The sequence below is a fragment of the Rhinichthys klamathensis genome, unplaced genomic scaffold, assembly GCF_029890125.1.
Source record: "Rhinichthys klamathensis goyatoka isolate OS25496 unplaced genomic scaffold, OSU_Roscu_1.1 h1tg000412l_1, whole genome shotgun sequence".
In the NCBI taxonomy this organism is placed as follows: Eukaryota; Metazoa; Chordata; class Actinopteri; order Cypriniformes; family Leuciscidae; genus Rhinichthys; species Rhinichthys klamathensis.
The window spans coordinates 2,116,266-2,137,333 of NW_026606912.1; the positions used below are offsets into that span (position 1 = coordinate 2,116,266).

Consider the following 21,068-nt stretch of genomic DNA (forward strand, 5'->3'; position numbering starts at 1 on the left):
CCTTTATCAACATACCATCACTGCAAATGCTCATACACACAAACGCTCACACATACACACTGCAATCACCTTGAAGGAAGGCTTTGTTTAATTTCTTTTTGGCTGCAAGCCCTGATGAGATTTCCTCTCCTGGTGAGTGTCACTCAGAGAGGGGGGGTGAGCTGGGGGGGTTTACAAAGAGAAAAACAGAAAGCCATTACCCAACTTCCACAAACAGAAATGGCATAAACAGGAAATGAGGAAGAGGAAAGTAAAGGAATGGGAAAGCCGATGAGCGAGAGATGAGGAACAAGAGAGAGAGAGAGAGAGAGAGAGAGAGAGAGAGAGAGAGAGAGAGAGAGAGAGAGACAGTAGTGGGGGGAGGGATGTGGCATCGTGTTATTAAAAGAGGTGAATGTTAAAGCTCAGCTTGCAGGCTGTAGTAAATGATGTCAGTAATAACAGAATGAATGATTAATGAATGTTGCTGTAGGCGGCATAAAAGGGTAGAAAAAATATGAAGACAAATCACGGCTCATTCAGAGGAGCTAGTTAATCACACTCTCGTGTGTTTTAAAATAAAGATACATGCTCTAAAAAGTATCCAGCCTTCCCATGCAATTGCTAAATTACACACACGTACCCAGGCGTATTTGTCCTGAGAGGAGGAGTAATGTCCTCTTGAGTACAGGGTAGATCTGCCAGAGGAGAGAGAGGGAGTCTGACCGGACCAGAAACGTCAGAGGAGCGTTTTAGGGCAGGCACTCAGCATCGTTTGAGGGTGCTCAGAGAACCATCTTCCTCTTCACCTGTGCTGCTACAGCTTACACAACCCAAATAACCTGAACAGCTCAGAACGGCTGTGTAATTGTATCCGATGGTAAAAGTGTCAGAGTATGAGCACTCTCAGCACATTCAGAGATGAGCACTCGAGGAGATAATGCTTCAGACGACACGTACACACGTGTGCTTCTCGAGCACCGCATCGCGCAACTGTCTGGCTTAAAACCATTAGCATTATTATACTTGTAAGAGTTCGGCAGACTCTCCTGTCTGCTGTCGTACCTGCCGGAGAAGAGACTGTGTTAATGAGTTCCGATGGAACGGAGACGCTTGCATACACAACAGCTTCAGTTAATTACGCCAATGACTTTTGAAAATCTCAGCTTCACTGCAGCTGTGGTGCGCCGTGCTCCTGACACGTTGAGTTATAGCGCTCATGTGGGTGATGTGGGTTCTAACATGGCCCATGATGTTTCCCGTGACCCTTTATTGTACCCGTCTAATATAAATAGCCTTAAGCCCGTGTCCACATTATTTAGAGTTTTTGTCCTAACCAGCTGTGATGGCAACAAAGGATGCGCAACAAGACATTTTGGACATTTGGTTTCTATTTCTGTTCTGCTGGGAAGCAGGGTCTTTGTGAAATCTCATTGGTCCAAAATCCTACTTCACATGTATATTCAATATTACATATAATGACTCGCTTTGCACTGAATTTTTACATTTAGTGAGGGCATAAAAATGACATGACACCGGAAACCTGTTGTGTCACACAGGTTAGATTAAAAAATACTCAGCTCTTCCTTTTGTGTTTTCACTTTGGCTTGTGCTTTGTGTGAAATCAAATGTCTGTGTGGGTCAATGACACATTAACTAACATTATCTAATGGGCGCTTATTGTAAAGTGTTACCGTATTTTTAAATAAATTAATAAATAAAAAATAGCACATTATTGACCTTTTGTATATGTATTTGTAGGTCAGTAGATTTTGGGACGACATACGAGAAGCTGACGGATAAAGTGATGATAAGAACCATGCTGAGCTATCTGTACGTCTGTCCCACCAATAAGAGGAAGGTAAGTGTGTTCAAATGCATCAGAGATATGGATGTATAAAACTGTCAGATAGAAAATATCCAGCTAATATAATTCTTGCTCCCACTCCCCTCTCTTCCTCAGATCCTAATTTTATCTGATCCGGAGGTGGAGAGTAGTTTACTTATCAGTTCTGATGAAGGAGCCACTTTTCAAAAGTTCAATATTAACTTCTATATCATGAGTCTTCTGTTTCACCCTACGCAGGAGAATTGGATACTGGCCTATAGCCATGATCAGAGGGTATAAACTCACACACACACACACACACACACACACACACACACACACACACACACACACACACACACACACACACACACACACACACACACACACACACACACACACACACACACACACTCGCACAGCCTCGAGAGGGTGTAGTTCTACTGAACAATTAAAAGCAGATAATGTGGATAATTAAGTGTGAGCGAGATAATTACCTTTGTTGGCTGTAGTTAGGGATCTTACAGTGAATGTGTCTATTTCTCTTTTGGCTATAGCTGTATAGCTCAGTGGACTTCGGTAAAAAGTGGATTCTTGTTCATGAGAGAGTAACTCCAGGGCGATTCTACTGGTAAGTCTCTCTCTCTCTCTCTCTCTCTCTCTCTCTCTCTCTCTCTCTCTCTCTCTCTCTCTCTCTCTCTCTCTCTCTCTCTCTCTCTCTCTCTCTCTCTCTCTCTCTCTCTCTTTTTTACACACATACACACACAGATGGAGAATTTTTTTTACTGATCATCAATCTCATATAACACGCCTACTGTACAATTTCACACTGAAAATGAATCTGACTGCAAGAATATACCTACACACACACACGCACACACACACACACAATATCACATACTGAAAATTAATCCAATATTAAACCCACACTCTACATCCAATACACTGACACTGATAAACTTATACAAACACTTTCTATGACTCTTTCCCCTCTCTCTTTCTCTATCTATCTCCATTTATCTCACTGTCATGTCACTTCCCTCTCCCCTGTGCTTCATGTTATCGTATCTGTGGAATTTTGATCAGGTTTTATATTTTAATCCCATCAGTGTGAGCTTGCGTGTGTATATGTGTGTTTGTGTGGGGTGTAGTCAGAATAACTGGTTGCCTGTCACATGCTCGATGAGCTGTGGAGATGGGCAACAACATATCTTCACCCCTGGGTTTAACATCCCTCTGCACACACACACACATTCCTCTATTCCTCCCTCACATTCCTCCCTTCAAATATATATAAAATGCATCTTTTTTGTTGTTGCTGGTTTTTGCAACAAACAAACAGACATACACTATTCTGCTTATGTTTGTGTCACTAAAGCCCTGTTGTGTCAGGTTTGGTGACTGCAGAAGGGGAAAATGGAACAGTTTAGGATTGGACTATACTGGGTCTCAGTATCAGACTGTGTTTGAGATGAATGTTTAACGCCCTTTAATTATCTAAAGCCCTATTGGCACGGGATTAGTATTACCTGGTGACCTCTAGTAATTTGTAATAATTGTGGATGTTGTCTGTGATCTTAATCCCATGCGAATCGGCCATGTCTGTAATTTGTAAAGTAAAAATTCCCCCGCAAATGACCTACCATATTTTGCCAAACACCGAGGTCCTGTGATAATATTAGTCCCGTGCGAATCGGCATCTCTGTGATTTGGCGGGATTGTATATAATTTTTTCAAGGTTTTTGTTTCATGTGCGCCTTTTTATCCATCTTTCGCGAGGAATGGAGGCTGGTTTGGAGTGTTTTGATAGTATTTTGGGTGCTGGGTCATATCGCTATACACAACTACACAATTTGAAAGAGAAAGCTGAAAATCTAGCAAAAACAAAACGAATGATTAGATGGAGATGAATGACATGTATAGCAGCATGCGGTGAGTAACTTTATTCTGTTTATGTCATGATATATCATACAGCTAGACCTAGCGAAAATAAATTTCCAAGCAATAGCCTATTGACGTCATATCCGGGAGATAAGTCAGTAAATTTGAGTAAAATCACAGGCTTCGGTTATCCCGTGCGAATGCGCCAAAATTCAGATGTGACAGGGTAATTTCTAAATCACACGAGGTCCCCAGATAATACTAATCCAGCGCGAATAGGGCTTAGTCTGAGTTACAGTAAACGTCTGTCTGGGATTGAAAGAGATGTTTAAACTCGGTCAAATAATTGAAATGGGTGTTTTTCTCAGACAGAGATATTGAGAAGTGGTTAACTTTGACTGAGATTAATGAAGTTGTTTATATGTAATATTATTTTGGTAAAACTTGAACTTTCAATAAGCTTCAATTTGTTAAGATTAGTTAATTCATTAGGTATCATGAACCAGTAATTAACAATATCCTCTTCCTGTCCAATCTGGGTTAATGTCGGTCAGATTGTTCATTTTTACTTCTAATGTTAATGAATTTAACGGTTTTTTTTTTATCGCAGCTTGTATTTTGTTTATTGTGAAATGTTTTTACAAAATAAAATTAACTTTTCTATTTTAATATATTTTAACTATATTACTCCATGCAGTTTTCAGTATCATGATCCTTCAGAAACCATTCTAATATGATGATTTTCTCAAGAAACATTTCTTATTATTATCAATTATGAAAACAGTTGAGTTGCTTATCATATTAGTGTAAACCGACCGTGATGCATAGATTGTCTTTACTGTCACGTTTGATCAATTTAATGCATTCTTGCTGAATTAAAATATGAATTTCTTTTAAAAAACTGATCCCAATCTTTTGAACAGTAGTGTTCATATAATTCTGCATCGTAGATGAGTGAATTGGTCTTACTTTGATCAAGAACTCATTCCAGCTGATATAGCTCAATGTCTGTCAGTGATGGACCACTTCCAAATCACTGTCTGACACTTGAGATTGAGAATACAATTTTACCTTTAATGTCATTGTCTGCCAACTCGAGGGACAGAGACTTCTGCAGTTTGCAGCTTCATGTAGTAGTCTGATTTATAGTGAAGATACTACACAGCTGAACATAGAAGTCATTCAAGTCAAGATCACCACGCGTTTATGTTGAGATCATGAGAAAAATACATTGTGATCTCAAGAAAACAAACTTTTTGGAACTGATGGAGAAGTTCAGAAGAAGGGGTTTAATTTGAGACAAGCAATGAGAGAGATGTTCAAATTCAGACTGAGATTAATATTAATCTGAGATTGAGAATGTAAATGGGGCTTAATATCAAACGAGGGCTCTGCAAAGGTGGAATATCAGATTTTTACTGAAAGGTTTAATTTTGGATTGTAAGAATGATTTAATATCAGATTGTGACCGTGTTCAAACTGACTTGGAAGAAAATATGGATAACAAAAGACAAGACGTTAAGATGATTAAAAACCTCAGAAAGAGGATATGATAGTGAATGTGTGTGTGCGTTACAGGTGAAAATAGGTAAGAAATGAAAGTGTGTATGCGATGGAGAATTGTGTGTGTGTGTGTGTGTGTGTGTGTGTGTGTGTGTGTGATTAATTGCTATCTGAGCAACAATAAGGATTCACTGGAGACAGACTGTCTCCTACTGGAGCAGTGGAATTATGCTGTCCATCACTACTCCTCCATCCTTCGCCTCTCCTCTTCCATCACTCCATCACTCTCATGCTATTACCGTACTCATTCGTCCGTCCCCTGCTGGCACCTCCTTCTCTTTCCTTCCTTCTTCATCTCCTCTCCACTGGAGCCCTTCCTGATTGTTTTCCTCTCCTCTGTTCTTTTTTGTTTTCTGTCTTTTTCTTTTTTCATTTTCAGGGCTCTGAGTGGTCTGGATAAAGAGGCAGACCTGGTGCACATCGAGGCTCGAACTGACAGTGGACGTTAGTCTCTTTCTTTTCCTTCGTTTCCCTCTTTTGCCCCTCAGAATATTTTCTTCCTTTCTCCTGCTTTTTCAGTTTCTCTCTTCCTCTTTTCCTTCCTTTCTCTCCCTGTCTTTCTTACTTTCTCCCCAGCCTGCTATGCTTTTTTTTTTTTTTTTTGCTGTGTGTCGCAGTGAAAAATGAACAGATGAATTGTGGACAACAGTAAATTCAATAGTAAATGGTTCTGGCTTCGTTCTGGACTCTTGTGCTTATGTTTTATCCTTGTGGGACAGTGTTGTGCATTAAGCTCTATTGATATGAGCCTGACACAACACAACAGGCTCTAAGCTATGGACAGTTTAACAACAACAATACATTTAAATGTGTTATGAGTGATGCCATGGTTATACCAATCTAAATTTGAAGCACAGGCAAATGGAGAAGGTGCCAAAAACTTCTTTAGTTTTCAGACAGGGTCATTCTGTGTCAAATCAGCCAAATTTTGGAAACTTCTCCTGCAATTAATCATTTTCAGTGACCACCAAATATGGTTAATTTTTCAAAACTTAAGAACTTTTCTTAACCTAGAAATGTATATTTTTTCCTTCTATCAAAGAACATGACAATTTTAACTATTTCAGAGCCACAAATTCATTGAAATGGTCAAGATGAGGCACATTCATTTTCTCTCAATAGTTTATTCAGCTTAAGGGAAATTTGGAAGAAGGGGTTTTGTTTATTTTATCTGATTCTGGAGCTACCAAGAGCTAATAGACCTGGGGAAAGCAACCACACTGCCATAAGAGACATGAAACTTAGGTCTATTAACTCTTGGTACCTCCAAAAAAGTTGACCAGAATCTAAAATGATATTGAGATATCTTTAGCTCTTCTTCAGTTACAGACACATACATTTTTGAACTGTGTCCATTGGCATATAGTGCAACGAAGATAGCTAAAGACAACATAATTTATTAATTGACCTACCAATCTAACAATGCTGCTATCTTTCTAAAGTAATTTACTCGCCTCTGTAATTTGGCTTTAAATGTGAGGTGAAAAATGTATCACTATTTATGCTAGTCTTTCTTCAGATTTTTTTTTTTTTTTCACAAAAATACAAAAATTTAGCCAGGGACCTCTGGTTGAGTTGACACGAAATGACCCATTAGTAATCAAGCCAGTTCCTTCAGTCTGTTCTGCAGAAATATTTAATCAGAAGTATTTAATGGGCATCTGTTCATGCCTTGACATTAGGCCGGCATGTGGAATTATTGACTTTTCAATTCATAAGTTGCAAATTTAATTTATTTGGCCACACCACACCCACAAGAAGCTGAATTGGAATGACAGGAAAAGGAATTTAGTGAATTGCAATCGTAATGCATTCTAGGAACTGAAGTCATCTTCCACTGTACATCTGATGATATAATGAAATATGTATGCCTATAAACTTTTAAACTTCAAGGCTTTTAAACTTTCAAATGGCTTCCTTGCATTTAAATTGGAATTGGAATTTTGCATTTTTGCCAAGAAGTTGAAAATTCCACATGTGAAACATGGAATCTTTAGTTGCTCACATAGTTTATAGTTGTGTAACCTCAATCTTTATTACAAACCAAGGAGCTTTCTAATTTATTGAACTAGAAAAGTTGCAATGCATTGATGAGAAATACAGCACAATTAACTGGGACTTTGTTGGTTTAGATCAGGGGTGCAAAACTCCATTCCTGGAGGAACACAGTCCCACAGAGTTTAGTTCCAACCCTGCTCAAGCACAAATACCTGTATTTTTCAAATAAGCCTGAAGGACTTGATGAGCTTGATCAGGTGCGTTTAATTAGGGCTGAAGCTAAACTCTTAAGGGCTGTGAGTTTTGCACCCCTGGTTTAAATGAAACTTTACACATTTGAGATGTTGTCATTGTTACATCAGTCACATGATACTGACAGTTAAATGAATGGTTCAACAATTCTGTTATTTTTTACTTTCTTTCTTCCATGAAACATGAAATAAGAAATGTTCCAGTATATACTCACAAATTCTTGTCTAACCAGTGAAAGCAGACCGTAAACACACACCGTCAAGCCCCCAAAAGCACCTAGTCCAAATAATTTGTTTAAAGCTTTTTGTGAGCTTTACGTAAGAAACAAACCAAAACTGCTAAACAACATGAACACTGTACTTATTTTTTGATGTAAGTACATAGAAGTTAAAGACACCTAATATAAAGTGTGACCTGTTAAGTGATTAACTCTCAATGTAGAGGGTTTTTGTTCCGTGATACCTTAATCAGAAAAAGAGGTAATAATCCTAATCTGTTGTTTCTGTATGGGCCTCTTTTTTCCTTCTCTCTTTGCTCTCTCTCTTTTGTTTCTCTGTAGTTTTCCTCCCACCCCCTCTTTCTCTCCCTTCTGAGTGAGGATGGATCGCTAGTAGAGAGACTGATAATGGAGAGCACTGATTAATTTGGCTAGACATAGAGATGTGTGGGAAGTTTGTGTGTAGGTTCTAGATTGTGTTTGTTGTGTGGGTGTGTGTGTGCCAGAGAGAGTGAGAGATATTGATCATCTGTTTTTTGTTTGGTGTAGATCAAGGCGTTCTTGTGCACAAGCGAATCCTGTGTTGATAAATCTGTGTGTGTCTCACAGAAATGCAGTATATTACCTGCCGAGCACAAAAGTGTTCAGAGGAGAGTAGGCAGTATCCATTCAGTGGCCGAATTGACACCAACTCCCTCGTAGTACAGGACCAATACATCTTCTTACAGGTACAGAAGTGTGTGCGTTTCATAAAGTGTGTAAGTGTATGTGATTTAGACTGGTGTGGGAGATACCAAAAGTGTGTGTGTGTCTGTGTGTGTCATCTCTGTCTGACTCTTTTTATAGCCCTCCTTTTATCTCTGTCAGTGACGTGTAAGTGAGTGATAACCACTAAAACCAGCCTCTCCATCTTTAACATCGGTCCAGGGGAGGACAGGACAGGTTTTTGAGTGAGAAACCCAAACCTGGACTCTCCTCTGTCAATACAAGTGACTTTCTTTTGACTTTTGTTGCTTGAAGCTGTTGGATTTGAGTTGACAGAGAATAATGAGGATATTGATTCGAAAAGCACAGGAACAAGAGACTGGCTGACACCCCACACCTCTCGCAGGAAAAAACACAGTGTAGCACCATCCTCACCCTGTAAAAGTGGACACACACACACACACTGCCTCGTTCTTTGAACATCTAAGCTCTATTGACACTGGATCAATCGAAGCATTATACCCTAATGCACTATGTTTACAACCTAATAGAACAGTCTACTTGATAAGAGTGTATAAAACATGTCCGTCTGTGTGAGTCCACCAACATTCAGTAAATGCACTTTAAAAGTTTGTTCAAAACAATAGTTCAGTCAGGACCACTTGTCCTGAAAATACACAAGACAAAAATTGTAGTCAACATTTTTATTGCACGTTTAGCACATTTTTTTACATTTGGCAGTATGGCTCTGTTCTAAATTCCCAGTCCTTTTCATGAGCTCCATGAAAGCTAAGACGGGGATCAGCAGCAGCTTCTGGGTACAACCTCCCAAATTTTAAATTGGGAGAGCAGCAAAAATCCCCATTGAGAACAGATCATGCATCAATGGCAACAGAATGACATTGATTAAGTTAAACACAAGTTAAAGGAGGAGCTGGGCAGGACGTGGGTTGCAAGCTGCATGCAGTGAAAGCAGCCAAGCAAGCAGACTGAGCTTCATTTAAGTAAGGCGCCTTGTTTGAGCGTTGCCAATAGAGTGCCTAGAATTTGAATCAGCTGATATGGCCGGTTTGGTATTTTTCCCCAGTCGGTTAATGACAGCTGATAGTCGAGCTTGACTACATAGCCTGCTTGAACTAACGTGATGCTTGATTTTGTTACCAAATTGCTTCTTTAAAATGTTGTGACCTAGATAATGCGATTGTCTCAACTTCATCCAACAATTTGACTACAATTGACGTTGTACGTTTGCCTTAAAAGAAAGCTATGTATTTAATCTTTCAAATATGCAATTATGCATTGTCAAAAAAACAACAATGCTGTAGCTCTATTATAAGTGTGCATGTAAAATAACCCCACAAGGATACGCAGGAAAAAATTACAATTTACAATTTTCACTCAGAAATTGCTAGTATATTTCTCAAATAATTACAATGAAATGGCAAGTAACACGTTGAATTATATGTGAAATTTTGAAGATAAAAGATGTACTCCAATAATCTTTGTTTTGAAACCTGAAATAACCTGTGACGAAGAAATGCTTAAAAACATAATACAACTAAAACATTTCAAAAAGTAAAAAGGATTGCGTGAGATAGTGTTGTCAAAATAGTATTTCTTTTGAATAGTATTTCAAAACAGTATTTCTAACTTTGATACAATAGCTTGAAGAATATCGTTGTTACATTTTCGATACTACAGGAAAACATTGCTACAAAATTAAGGGGAATTTAAGGGCATAATAATAATACAATTATTATATTTCTAAAACAAAAATATGTTACTATTGTAATTTAGTAAACTGCACTGTAAAATAAAAATATATGTTATTATATATATTAATTATTTTACTTATACTTTACATTACTTTTGTCATAATTTTTTCAATTGCGAGAGTTTAACCCTCTAGCATTTATGTTAGCAGAAAAACGCTGTTTCTGTGAAAACATGTTTACAAACGTGTCATTAAAAATCTAGTGAAATGCTGTAATCATTTGTCCACAAAAATGTTATGCTGTGAATGCTGCACATTGTGTTCGCAAGTGCTCACAGCAAATGCAGAGATGGTTTGCTGCATTTACCATGAACCTAGCCACTCTGAGATGCTAAAAACATCGGATCATGAGCAATGGAAAGTCACTTCTATGATAGACAAGCAAGCATGAGTTCTGACTGGTGTAAAATGCTGATCTCTGTTGTAAGTCCTTGTAAATGCTGTCTGTGTGTGTGTATCAGCTAACCACAGCAGGAAGAACTACATACTTTGTGTCCTATCAGCGAGGGCCCTTTAGGACCATACAGCTCCCTAAATACTGTCTACCCAAAGTAAGACATATGACACAGCACTAGCTGTCACAAAAAGTTGTCAGATGAAATGTATGTGGCTCTAACAGCTGTTCTCCATGCAGGACATGCATATTGTCAGTACAGATGAGGGGCAAGTGTTGGCAGCAGTTCAGGAATGGAACGAAAATGACACCTACAGTCTGTACATCTCTGACACACCTGGAGTCTACTTCACCCGCTCGCTCCCAAACCTCCGTACTTCCCGCGGTCTCGCAGGAAACCTCATTGTGGATGTCTACAAGGTCTGTGAATATGTATTGCCTGATGGTGCTTGCCAATTAAGTTTAAGAAGTTTACCATCTTGAATGTTCACAAATACATATCCCCCAGTTTCACAGTCAAGGCTTAAACCTAGTCTCAGATTAAAATGTATGTTTGAGCAGTTTTAACTTTAATCTTAAAATATGTCAGTGCCATTGTTTTGTCTCTAGATGCACACCAGTAATGTTTTTTTCTATGGCATGTTTATAAAAGCTACTTAAATGTCCTAATTGAACTAAGGCCTAATCCTGGCTTAATCTAAGCCCTGTCTATGAAACCAGGCCATTGTATGCAATTAGAAAAACTTTTGTAATTAGCATGGCTTTCTCCAGGAATTTTTCTAAAGTAGAACAGGGAACTGTGTAATGCAGCGCAAAACAACAATGTTTGAAGTTACGCCATTAAACACTATAAATACAAAGAAAGAAGAAAATCTGATAATGAGCGCAACTGAAAACATCCAGAAACTGTAGCGTAAGCAAAAATGCAAAGAGAAAGGAGGGTTATCTGTAATAATGTAGAACCTGATATCCTTTCACTCTCCTCTTTTGGCTTCTAGCCAAAGAACACCAACTAATATCTGTAATTGTAAATAATAATAATAATAATAATAATAATAATTATTATATATATTTTATTATATTTTATTCATATTATATTGAACACGGAAAATGGAAATTATTATTTTTCCTGTCCTATAGGTGGCAGGTGTTAGTGGGCTGATCATAGCCAATAAAAAAGAAGACATGCAGATGAGAACATATATTACCTACAGCAAAGGCCAGACATGGAGATTACTACAGCCTCCGGCAAAAGACACTACAGGACATGACATCAACTGCAACCTGGTGAGAACTGCTGGACTAAATTTATGCAGGTATACATTTCCATGAAGACGTTGCCAAAAAAAGGCACAAATCACCAAAATAAAAGTAGGTGAAATACTATTTAACATAAAACAGCCATTAATAATGTTGATCCTGGTACAGTGTCACAACCACTGCATTACATTACCACTATATACATTATATACACTATATACACTGCAACCACTATATACATTACATTCTACTCAGACACACCTACTTGACTATGGTCAGACGAAAACAAGACATTACAGTGTTGATGCACGTTTCACGTTTGATGCATTTTTACAGTGGAGCCCTGTAAAGAGGAACTCCTTTAGTCTCACAGTGAGATGAGGGTGACCGCCAGCTACCAAACAATAGCTCTAAATTCAGTGCTTTCTGATGGTTTGATTAAGACACACTACCTTCTCTGTATCTTTGTAATGACTTTCACTGATGTTTTACACTGTTCTGGAAGATTGGTGATTTCAATTAAGACATACATTGAACAACTGGAGTTAATTTATCAGCAGATCTCGGAAAATCTTAATTACTTTTTTTTTCTGCTGCACCAAAAGACAGTGGGTTCTGTGTTTGCACATGTGTTGTCATTCTTTAGAAACACAAGATGAAACAATTTTTTTTCCAGTCCTTGTGCTTTGGGTATTTTGGGACTTATTACCAACTTTAAACAACCAAGAAGAATTCAGAACAAGAATTCAGAGGCTTGTACACACAGCCAACTTGTGAGAACAATAGTTTGCTGCTTACTTGCATATGCAAATAGTTTTGAATCACTAGGTGGTTGATTGCATTTGTTTAACTGCATTTTTGACACTGTATTGATGCTGAATTCTAATTGGCGTAATTACATTATGATTTTTTGAAGCTCTAATATCAAATATTTGATTTTGTTAGTTTCCGCAAGAACTGGGTCACACTAATTGTAAGGGAAACTAAAAATATGGACAGAAGCCGCGGAGATCCGAAACTGATTAATTTACACGGCTTTTGAAAGCTGATGCTACAGTCGGTTGATGTAGGGGAGATTATGTAGATAAATGTAAATGTATTGAAATATAATTTAATACTGTGTAATATTCTAATTTTCAGCCGTCGTGCTCACTGCACCTTCACCTGCAGATGTCTGAAAACCCCTACACACCTGACACTATCTCCACCAAACACTCCGCTCCAGGGATTATAGTGGCCACAGGTGTGTGTGTAACTGTGCCACTTCCTTTATTGTTTTTTATGCTTGTGGCATCATGAGTACGGTCCACCAGGTGTTTCTGATAAATTAGAGTGAAGAAGGCATATAACTGTGCGTGCTTTTAAATGCAGATGTAGTTTAAGTGGCCACATCATAGCTTTCAAGTTGTTACATCTTTCTGTTTTGCAGCTGCAGAGTTTGGCATGATTGGAACAAAAACTCATTTCACGCTGTTCTTTTGCTTGTCAGATTCATTATAAAGTTATCTTCAAAAACTCAGGCCCAAATAGCTTCCTGCATGACTATAGATAGATGCACGCTCAAAAAGTTAGCCATGCAGAGCACGCAGAAAATATGACCGGTGTCTTCCACATTCATAATTACCTGTCATGTCCGACAGCTGTTCCGCAATCACTTTCCCATGCTCAGAGTGTATAAATATATATATATATTTTTTTCAATGCCAGCAGCTTTACCAAATATCTTTCATCAGGCGTCATGATGATTGTGGTCTTTCAGGGCACTCATACCCAACTGGCATTAACCCCACCAGACAATGTGCATGAGGAATTCTTCAGGACATCATAGATTATTGATTTAATATTATACTGCTGTGCAAAGGTAAAATGTAACTACACAATTGAGTTAACCTAAATTACTTAAATCAGGTCTCGTTGGTCTGGGGTTTTCAAGCTGGTGTCCAAGGATCCCCATGGGGATGGCAAAGGGGGCGCAAAATATTTGGAGAAAAAGAGATTTAAAAATGTGTTAAGGTACTTAAGAAACTAATGAAATATGTAATGTTTCACAAAAATTGTGTTTATCTCAGAAATGCTGTAAACAAAAATACATACATTTGCTTTAGTACAATGACAATATAGAAGCAAATTATTTAATTTTGGAAACTATTGATTTTTTGTCTTTACAGTGTCACACAATATAATGCGGGCAACATCATATGGGGGCAACGTCATATTTGGCGTCAAGGAATTAAAAAACCTCTGTCTTAGACTATGAACTGTCTTGTGACTGACAGATTTGGATCAGCTATGCTCAGTTTCTGATTAAATGTGAGAAAATGTATGAATTCAAATTCAACAGTTTTGCCTTTGTAGTGCAGTATAGAGCTTTGTTTATGTTCTTGCTTGTGTTTGCATAATGACCCAAATACGCTGAATATCACAGACCTCTTTTTCAGTTTTTTTTTACCTGTTGGAATTCTATTATATTCTATTATGTGAAATAGAATCAAATCTCCTCCTCCAGCATATTTATGGTTAATAATAATGTATCTGTCAGAGTTACAGCAGTATTTTTCCTCTCAGGTAACATTGGGCCCGAGCTTTCCTTCTCTAATACAGGAATGTTCATCTCCGCTGATGCCGGCAACACATGGAGACAGGTAAACCGCTCACCTGCTCAGAGTTGTTGACTGTATTGTAGTCGTAAGATAAAATCATCTGGTCTCTGATCACCACTCAAATGAACTGAAACACAAAGAGACAGGATGCTGAATTACCTTGCAGGTTTTTGACTCTGTAAACACTGTCTTTAGATCTTTGAAGAGGAGCACAGTGTCTGGTTTTTGGACCACGGAGGGGCTTTATTAGCTCTTTCACAATCTGCTGTACCTACACGCCAGTTATGGTAAGATAAAATGCATACAAACACACAGATTAATAAATGCACTGCCTTCACAAATGATATGTATGTTATACAGAACACTAGAGAGATTATCCATTTTTGAGTTCATTGCAGTTCATTTCTAACTTTTTGGATATTTTTTATTCAGACTAAGTTTTTGAAGTTCCCTCATGCTTAAACGTCAGCTTTTATACGGGGACTGGCAGATATAAACAGCAGGCAATAGGTCTTATCATATCAAACATTTGGAATCCTTTTAGCGGAAAGTGCCTGTCATGGCTTTGTAGTTCAGGTGGTTGTGTTTGCCAAGGCTTTTATGCTCATGTTGGGGAGGGTTAAGGTTTGAAGTAGAGGTGGGATTCGGTGGGCTTCCGTTCACATGTTGTGCCTGCCACGTCACACACGCGCGGCTTTGATGTACTAAGCTCTGAAACGTTGTCAGGATCAATTAGGCTGCTGAAGATAATTTGTATCCTCCTGTGAGATGCTGATGTTAGAACAGTAGTCTGATGTGTATATGCGGGTGTTCAGCCATCAACTTGGGTGACTTTGACCCATATCTACAGCAACAGAAACACCACACCAGAAAATCTTTCCTTTCTACATGACATAATGAAGAGACTGTTACTTCTGTTGAACAATAAAATACAGAGAACAGTTAGCTTTTAAAAGCATTGTGAAGTGAAGATATGCACATCGTTCAACAGTTCTAAAAGAAGTATCTTATGCTCACCAGGGCTGGATTTATTTGATCCAAAATACAGTAAAAAAAACAGCAATCTTTTGAAATATTATTTGATTTTAAATAACTTTTCTATTTTAAATATATTTTCTATTATATAATTTATTCATGTGATGGCAAAACTGTCAATTGACTTTTGAATCCTTCTAATCCTTAAATCATTCTAATATACTGATTTGGTGCTCAGGAAACATTTCTTATTATTATCAATGTTGAAAATATTTATGTAGCTTAATAATTTTGTGAAAACTGTGATACAAATGCAATTTCCAGAATTCTTTGATGAATATAAAGTTAAAAAGAGCAGAATTTATTTGAAATGGAAATCTTCACATATAAATGTCTTTACTGTCACTTTTTGATCAATTTGATGTGTCCTTGCTGAATAAAAGTATTATTTTCATTCAAATAAATCTGACTCCAAACTTTTGAATGATGGAGAGTATAAACAACAGATGTTGTTAACTATTAAAAGCATGAATGCAGAAATGCACTTTTTGCAGACTCGGCAATGCCAGGTAGTTGCAGTTTGTTATTGAAAGTATATAACCAAATTCCTCCTAAATTAACTTGATCTAAACAAAGATCCCCAAGAACACAACTAGCGCATAACTAATGTGTAATGTTTAAACATTCAACGCTCAGATAATAGGACAAACAGGAGGGCTCTAAACACACAAGAATAAATGTCATTGACACAATCAGGGACTTTAAAGTGCAATGTATTCCTAGAAAGAACAAGATCTGAAAACAAAACATACTGAAGAGGCACTTACACAGAGAAAAATAATAAATGTAATGCAAAGGACAGAAGGAAAGCAGAATAAGGGGATATGCAAAATGGACTGAATGTGTAATGAGACATAATATACATTATACATGACTAATAATGATTAGAGTGTAATGTAAACACAAGTGGGGTATGGTGAATAATTTTGTCTTGATATTTTTCAATGAGCATATATTAGATTTGATTTTAATGTAATTATGCAGATGCAGCCCACATTAAATGTTAATGCAGTGACTCCTCAATTACTTGTTTTTGTGGATCTGCTAAATATTCTCAGATGGCTGAACAAATGCATCTTCTATTTTTATGTCTTTGTCAAATGTGCACTGTACAGTATATTAATCAGAATATGAACCTAATGTGCTTTGTCAGTGAAATGAAAAAGATTTGTGTATGTGTGTCTAGGATTAGTTTGGATGAAGGCCGGCAGTGGGACAAACTCAGCTTTTCATCTACACCCCTATTTGTTGACGGGGTTTTGATGACTCCAGAGACTGAGAATCGCATCATTACGTAAGAATCATTTTACCTCATTTTCTCAGACAAACGTATCTAAATAGTCCAGGAGGTGTCAGTAATGAACCCTCACTTGATTGGGATTATTATTATCAGATTAAATCTTTTCCTTTGCAGGTCTGGACTAGGATCCTGCACACTTACTTGTACTGACAGCAATGTAGTTTTACTGACACTTCCTATTAGTCCTTTACAGATTTGCCATAGCAAAATGTGTCCTTTTGGTCCCTTAGCAACTGTAAAGAATGTAAAAGTAAACAGATCCTGTTGTACTTAAGCACCTCTGTCCTTGTAGATTCTTCGGGCACTTTAGTTACCACTCCGACTGGCAGCTGATAAAGATTGACTACAGCTCCCTGTTTGGGCGGAAATGCACAGACGGAGACTTTCAGACATGGCACCTCCATAACAAGGTTGTCACCTCACATTTATCAGCAAGCCTTGCTGTTTGGTCTCAACAGCAAAACACTAATTCACTCACTCAACATTCAACATTAGTTTCTTTTGGCACTGAATTTGCTAGTGATTAGGGTGGCACGTGAAATTATTTTCACATCTGGGGTAACATGCCCAAGCAGAATGGAAATTAATGGTCGTAATGTATTTTTGCAACAGATCTAGCCACGACCATAATGTTGGTGACATGTTGTCCATCAGCTTTGACTCTCACTTGTGTTTTTACATAGTCAGCCTAAATTGCATGTCAAATCTGTTTTCTGGAAAGCACAATACACTTTTTAAAATGCATACAAACTATTGTAGCCATCCTTAGCTAAGCAGAAGGAGTGTAACATCTAATGTAACTGGAAAACTGCGAGCCTATTTTGGAGGAAATCATGTGAATAAGTGACATATTTATGTGCATTTAAGGGCGAGGTGTGTGTGATGGGAGAGAGACAGGTGTATATGAAGAGGAAGCCTGGCACACGCTGCACTCTGGGTCGGGAGTATTCTCGAGTCGTTTCAGCTGAGCCCTGCATCTGCACCCTCTATGACTTTGAGTGGTGAGTCACAGGCATGCATACGTGCACACACGCGGAAATGCAGAGCAGCTGCTTTTCCAATGGAGGAAATGAGTGACAGTAACTCTTGCGGATCAAAGGACTCAGTGTTGCATGCTGAGAACAAAAGCTGCAGGGATCCACCCAATTATACAGATTAATTAAGTGGTATTTGAATGTAAAACAACAAGGTTTTTCTCTTCATCTGTCCTTCGTCAAACGTCTGCTCAGTGCAGCTTATGATAATGTTGCAGTCGCTACATTAAATTAGTTTGCTCTTGAGGCGGCAAGGTAAAAGCCTGGTTTTACATCGGTCTTTCGTAATCATATCGCTATACTGATGGAGATGTCTTTACAAGCCCACCACGATGCACATGGAGAGACACTCCTGCGCTGATCATAACGACGACATAAATCTCTCTTGTACCGCACACAGGCTCCATTAGAGTCGTCTGCTCTTAGGCAAATTACACATACGAATGAGAGGCGCGCAAAATTAGCATAATGTCAAATGATTAATTATCTCCAAATGAATAAGTAATGAATATTTAAATGGATGATAAATGTGGCAGTGATCTGATTAGCCTGAAGGAGCTGGTGTTACTGAGTTTAGCCCTGATCCGCTACAGCAGCTTAAATGTTGTAAACCCACAACTCAAGTCTAAGACTTTCGTTCATGTTCTTTTGTGAAATCTGAGCGAGCCCTCCATTGACAGCTAAGCAACTACAAATTTGACGCTTCAAAAAGTTCATAAAGAGATCATAAAACGAATCCATATTAATTAAGCGGCTTTGTCCAAATTTTCTGAAGAGACACGGTCGCTTTATATGATGAACCGATTGAATTTAGGCTTTCTATTCCCATATTCTACTCTACATTTACTATAATAGCTTCCTTTAAATACCAAAATAGGTTTGACAGTCTGATTCCAAGTCAGTGTTGTTTTTGGTATCTAAAACTTTTGAAAATAGTTTTCGAATTGAAATATAGCTGAAATAAAATATAACTATTAGATGAAAAACGTAAATAAAAGTTGAAGTTTGTTTTGAATTACAAAAAATAAAGCCAAAATAGAAATATTAAATAATGAATACAAATGGCAAAATCAAAAAAATATAAAAATAAAAGCTAATTCAAAATATTAATAAATAGTATATAATTCATACTAAATATTACACTGTTCCGAGTGCAATTTTAACTGCTGAGGTATAAACAGATTAATTAGCTGATGTGTGGCAAGTTTTTTTTTTTTAACCTTTCATATAGACAACACGAATAATACAGTGTAAACTTAAAAATAGGTTTTTAGTTAATCCTATGGTGCATGAGAGACCTTGAAAACCCTTTATTTTGCAGTCACATTCAAGCCACTTCTCTCTATAGACTGCTGTGGCCTTATAGAGAGGAGCTTAACCAAACTGAATAATTGATGTGTTTTTATGATTTCCTTGCAGTGATTATGGGTTTGAGAGACAGGCTAGTGGAAAATGTGCACCTGCATTCTGGTATGATGTCAATTTACCAGCACACACCTGCAGCCATGGACAGCGTTTCCGCAACAGCACAGGGTAACACACACGCACAGATGCACAGAGATACACAGGCACACACACACATTGCAGTATGATTCATAGATGCAATATGAATCTCTTTGGGACATCTTCTGTTTAGCTTATAAAGTAATAGCAGTCCTGCCCTAGATTACCATATATAGCCTGCATAAGATTGTTTGAGTAAAACTTTGTTTGTGTATCAACTACACGTCCCTTTTTGTGTTTCTGCTGGTAACAGAGATGTTTTCTAAAGTATTTGTGCATGGTGGTGCAGGTACAGGAGAGTGCTGTTGAATAACTGTAGAGAAGGTCTGAAGGATACACTGAGTCCCAGAATGCAACAGTGTAAACCCATAGCACCAAGTGGCCTACAACTGGGCACCATCAACTCTCAGCTCACTGCTGTACTGGGAACAAACATCACCTTCAGAGTAGCCTTGCAAAATGTGAGTTAGCAGCTGCACACACACACACACACACACACACACACAAAGTAATTAATTTAGTAAGGTGTTGTGCTTTACATTAATGGTTCTCAAACATTTTTAGGTGAGAGACCACTTTAAGAGTAAAACCAAAACCCTAAATCTCATAAAGGAGTCTCATTCATCAATCCTGTCTTGAGCCACCAATCCACAATTTGCTAGAGTGCTGTTTTGTTATTTTTTTCAATGAAATTAACTAGACTGCTACTAATGTACCTTAACTAGCCAACTCACTAGCTATGAAGACCACTTACATGCTACCACTTACATACACTACCGCTTAAAAGTTTGGGGTCAGTAAGATTTTGTTTTTAATGAAACTAATACTTTTAATTAGCAAGGATGAATTAAATATATCAAAACTGATTGTAAAGACGTTTATAATGTTACAAAAGATTTATACTTCACTTAAATGCTGAACTTTGTGCTCCTCAAATAATCCTGAAATGCATTATGGTGCATAAAAATGCATTATGGTTTCCACAAAAATATTGAGCAGCGCAACATTGATAATAATAAGAAATGTTCTTGAGCAGCAAATTGTAATGATTTCTGAAGAATCATGTGACGTTGAAGTCTGGAGTTATGATGCTGAAAATTCATACTGTATTTTGGATCAAATAAATGCAGTCTTAGTGAGCATAAGAGACTTCTTTCAAAAACATTACAAAATCTTACCGACCCTAAAACGTGAACGGTAGTGTAAAACTTTATTTATGGTAAAGCACTAATGCATCATAGACATAACATAAACATAACTGCTTTGAAACAATGTGTATTGTGATTGAATGTGTTTACTTGACTACTGTAACTGTGACTTACATTATTAATTTACCATAAAATAAATGTTAACAGTGAACCTGGTTTATTTCATTGTTATGAGCTGGTTAATTCAGTGTTAGTGTCAGTTATTATTATTATTATTATTATGTTATTTAGATCTAATTTTTTTTATGTGGCAATCAACTCACGGTTTGTGAACCACTAAATCAGCCTCAGTGTCTCTCGAAAACAGAATATATCTGCTTTTTTCTTTTTTCTTTTCTTTTTTTGTAGGGTGACTCGTTGTCTACAAGTCTCCATGTGGATTTTGGAGATGGCATCTCGGTGTCATACTCCAATATAAGTCGCCTTGGTGACAGCATCACACACACATACAGGGTCGCTGGGATATTCAGGGTCACCGCACGTGCTCAGAACAGCCAGGGGTCTGACAGCAGCTCGGTCTATCTGCACATCACTAGT

General features: G+C 37.7%; 1 protein-coding gene across 1 annotated transcript in view; it reads left to right on the forward strand.

Annotated features, from left to right (window-relative positions):
- sorcs3b (sortilin related VPS10 domain containing receptor 3b) overlaps positions 1-21,068 on the forward strand; it is a 62,071-nt gene that overhangs the window by 29,821 nt on the left and 11,182 nt on the right. The window contains exons 3-19 of the mRNA XM_056235022.1: positions 1,741-1,840; positions 1,943-2,101; positions 2,365-2,438; positions 5,631-5,695; positions 8,328-8,446; positions 10,659-10,748; positions 10,832-11,011; positions 11,732-11,878; positions 12,992-13,094; positions 14,417-14,493; positions 14,647-14,738; positions 16,673-16,780; positions 17,079-17,196; positions 17,654-17,787; positions 19,240-19,353; positions 19,613-19,784; positions 20,880-21,066. Of these exons, the coding sequence (XP_056090997.1) occupies positions 1,741-1,840; positions 1,943-2,101; positions 2,365-2,438; positions 5,631-5,695; positions 8,328-8,446; positions 10,659-10,748; positions 10,832-11,011; positions 11,732-11,878; positions 12,992-13,094; positions 14,417-14,493; positions 14,647-14,738; positions 16,673-16,780; positions 17,079-17,196; positions 17,654-17,787; positions 19,240-19,353; positions 19,613-19,784; positions 20,880-21,066 (2,039 nt within the window). The remainder of the gene's footprint in view (positions 1-1,740; positions 1,841-1,942; positions 2,102-2,364; positions 2,439-5,630; positions 5,696-8,327; positions 8,447-10,658; positions 10,749-10,831; positions 11,012-11,731; positions 11,879-12,991; positions 13,095-14,416; positions 14,494-14,646; positions 14,739-16,672; positions 16,781-17,078; positions 17,197-17,653; positions 17,788-19,239; positions 19,354-19,612; positions 19,785-20,879; positions 21,067-21,068) is intronic.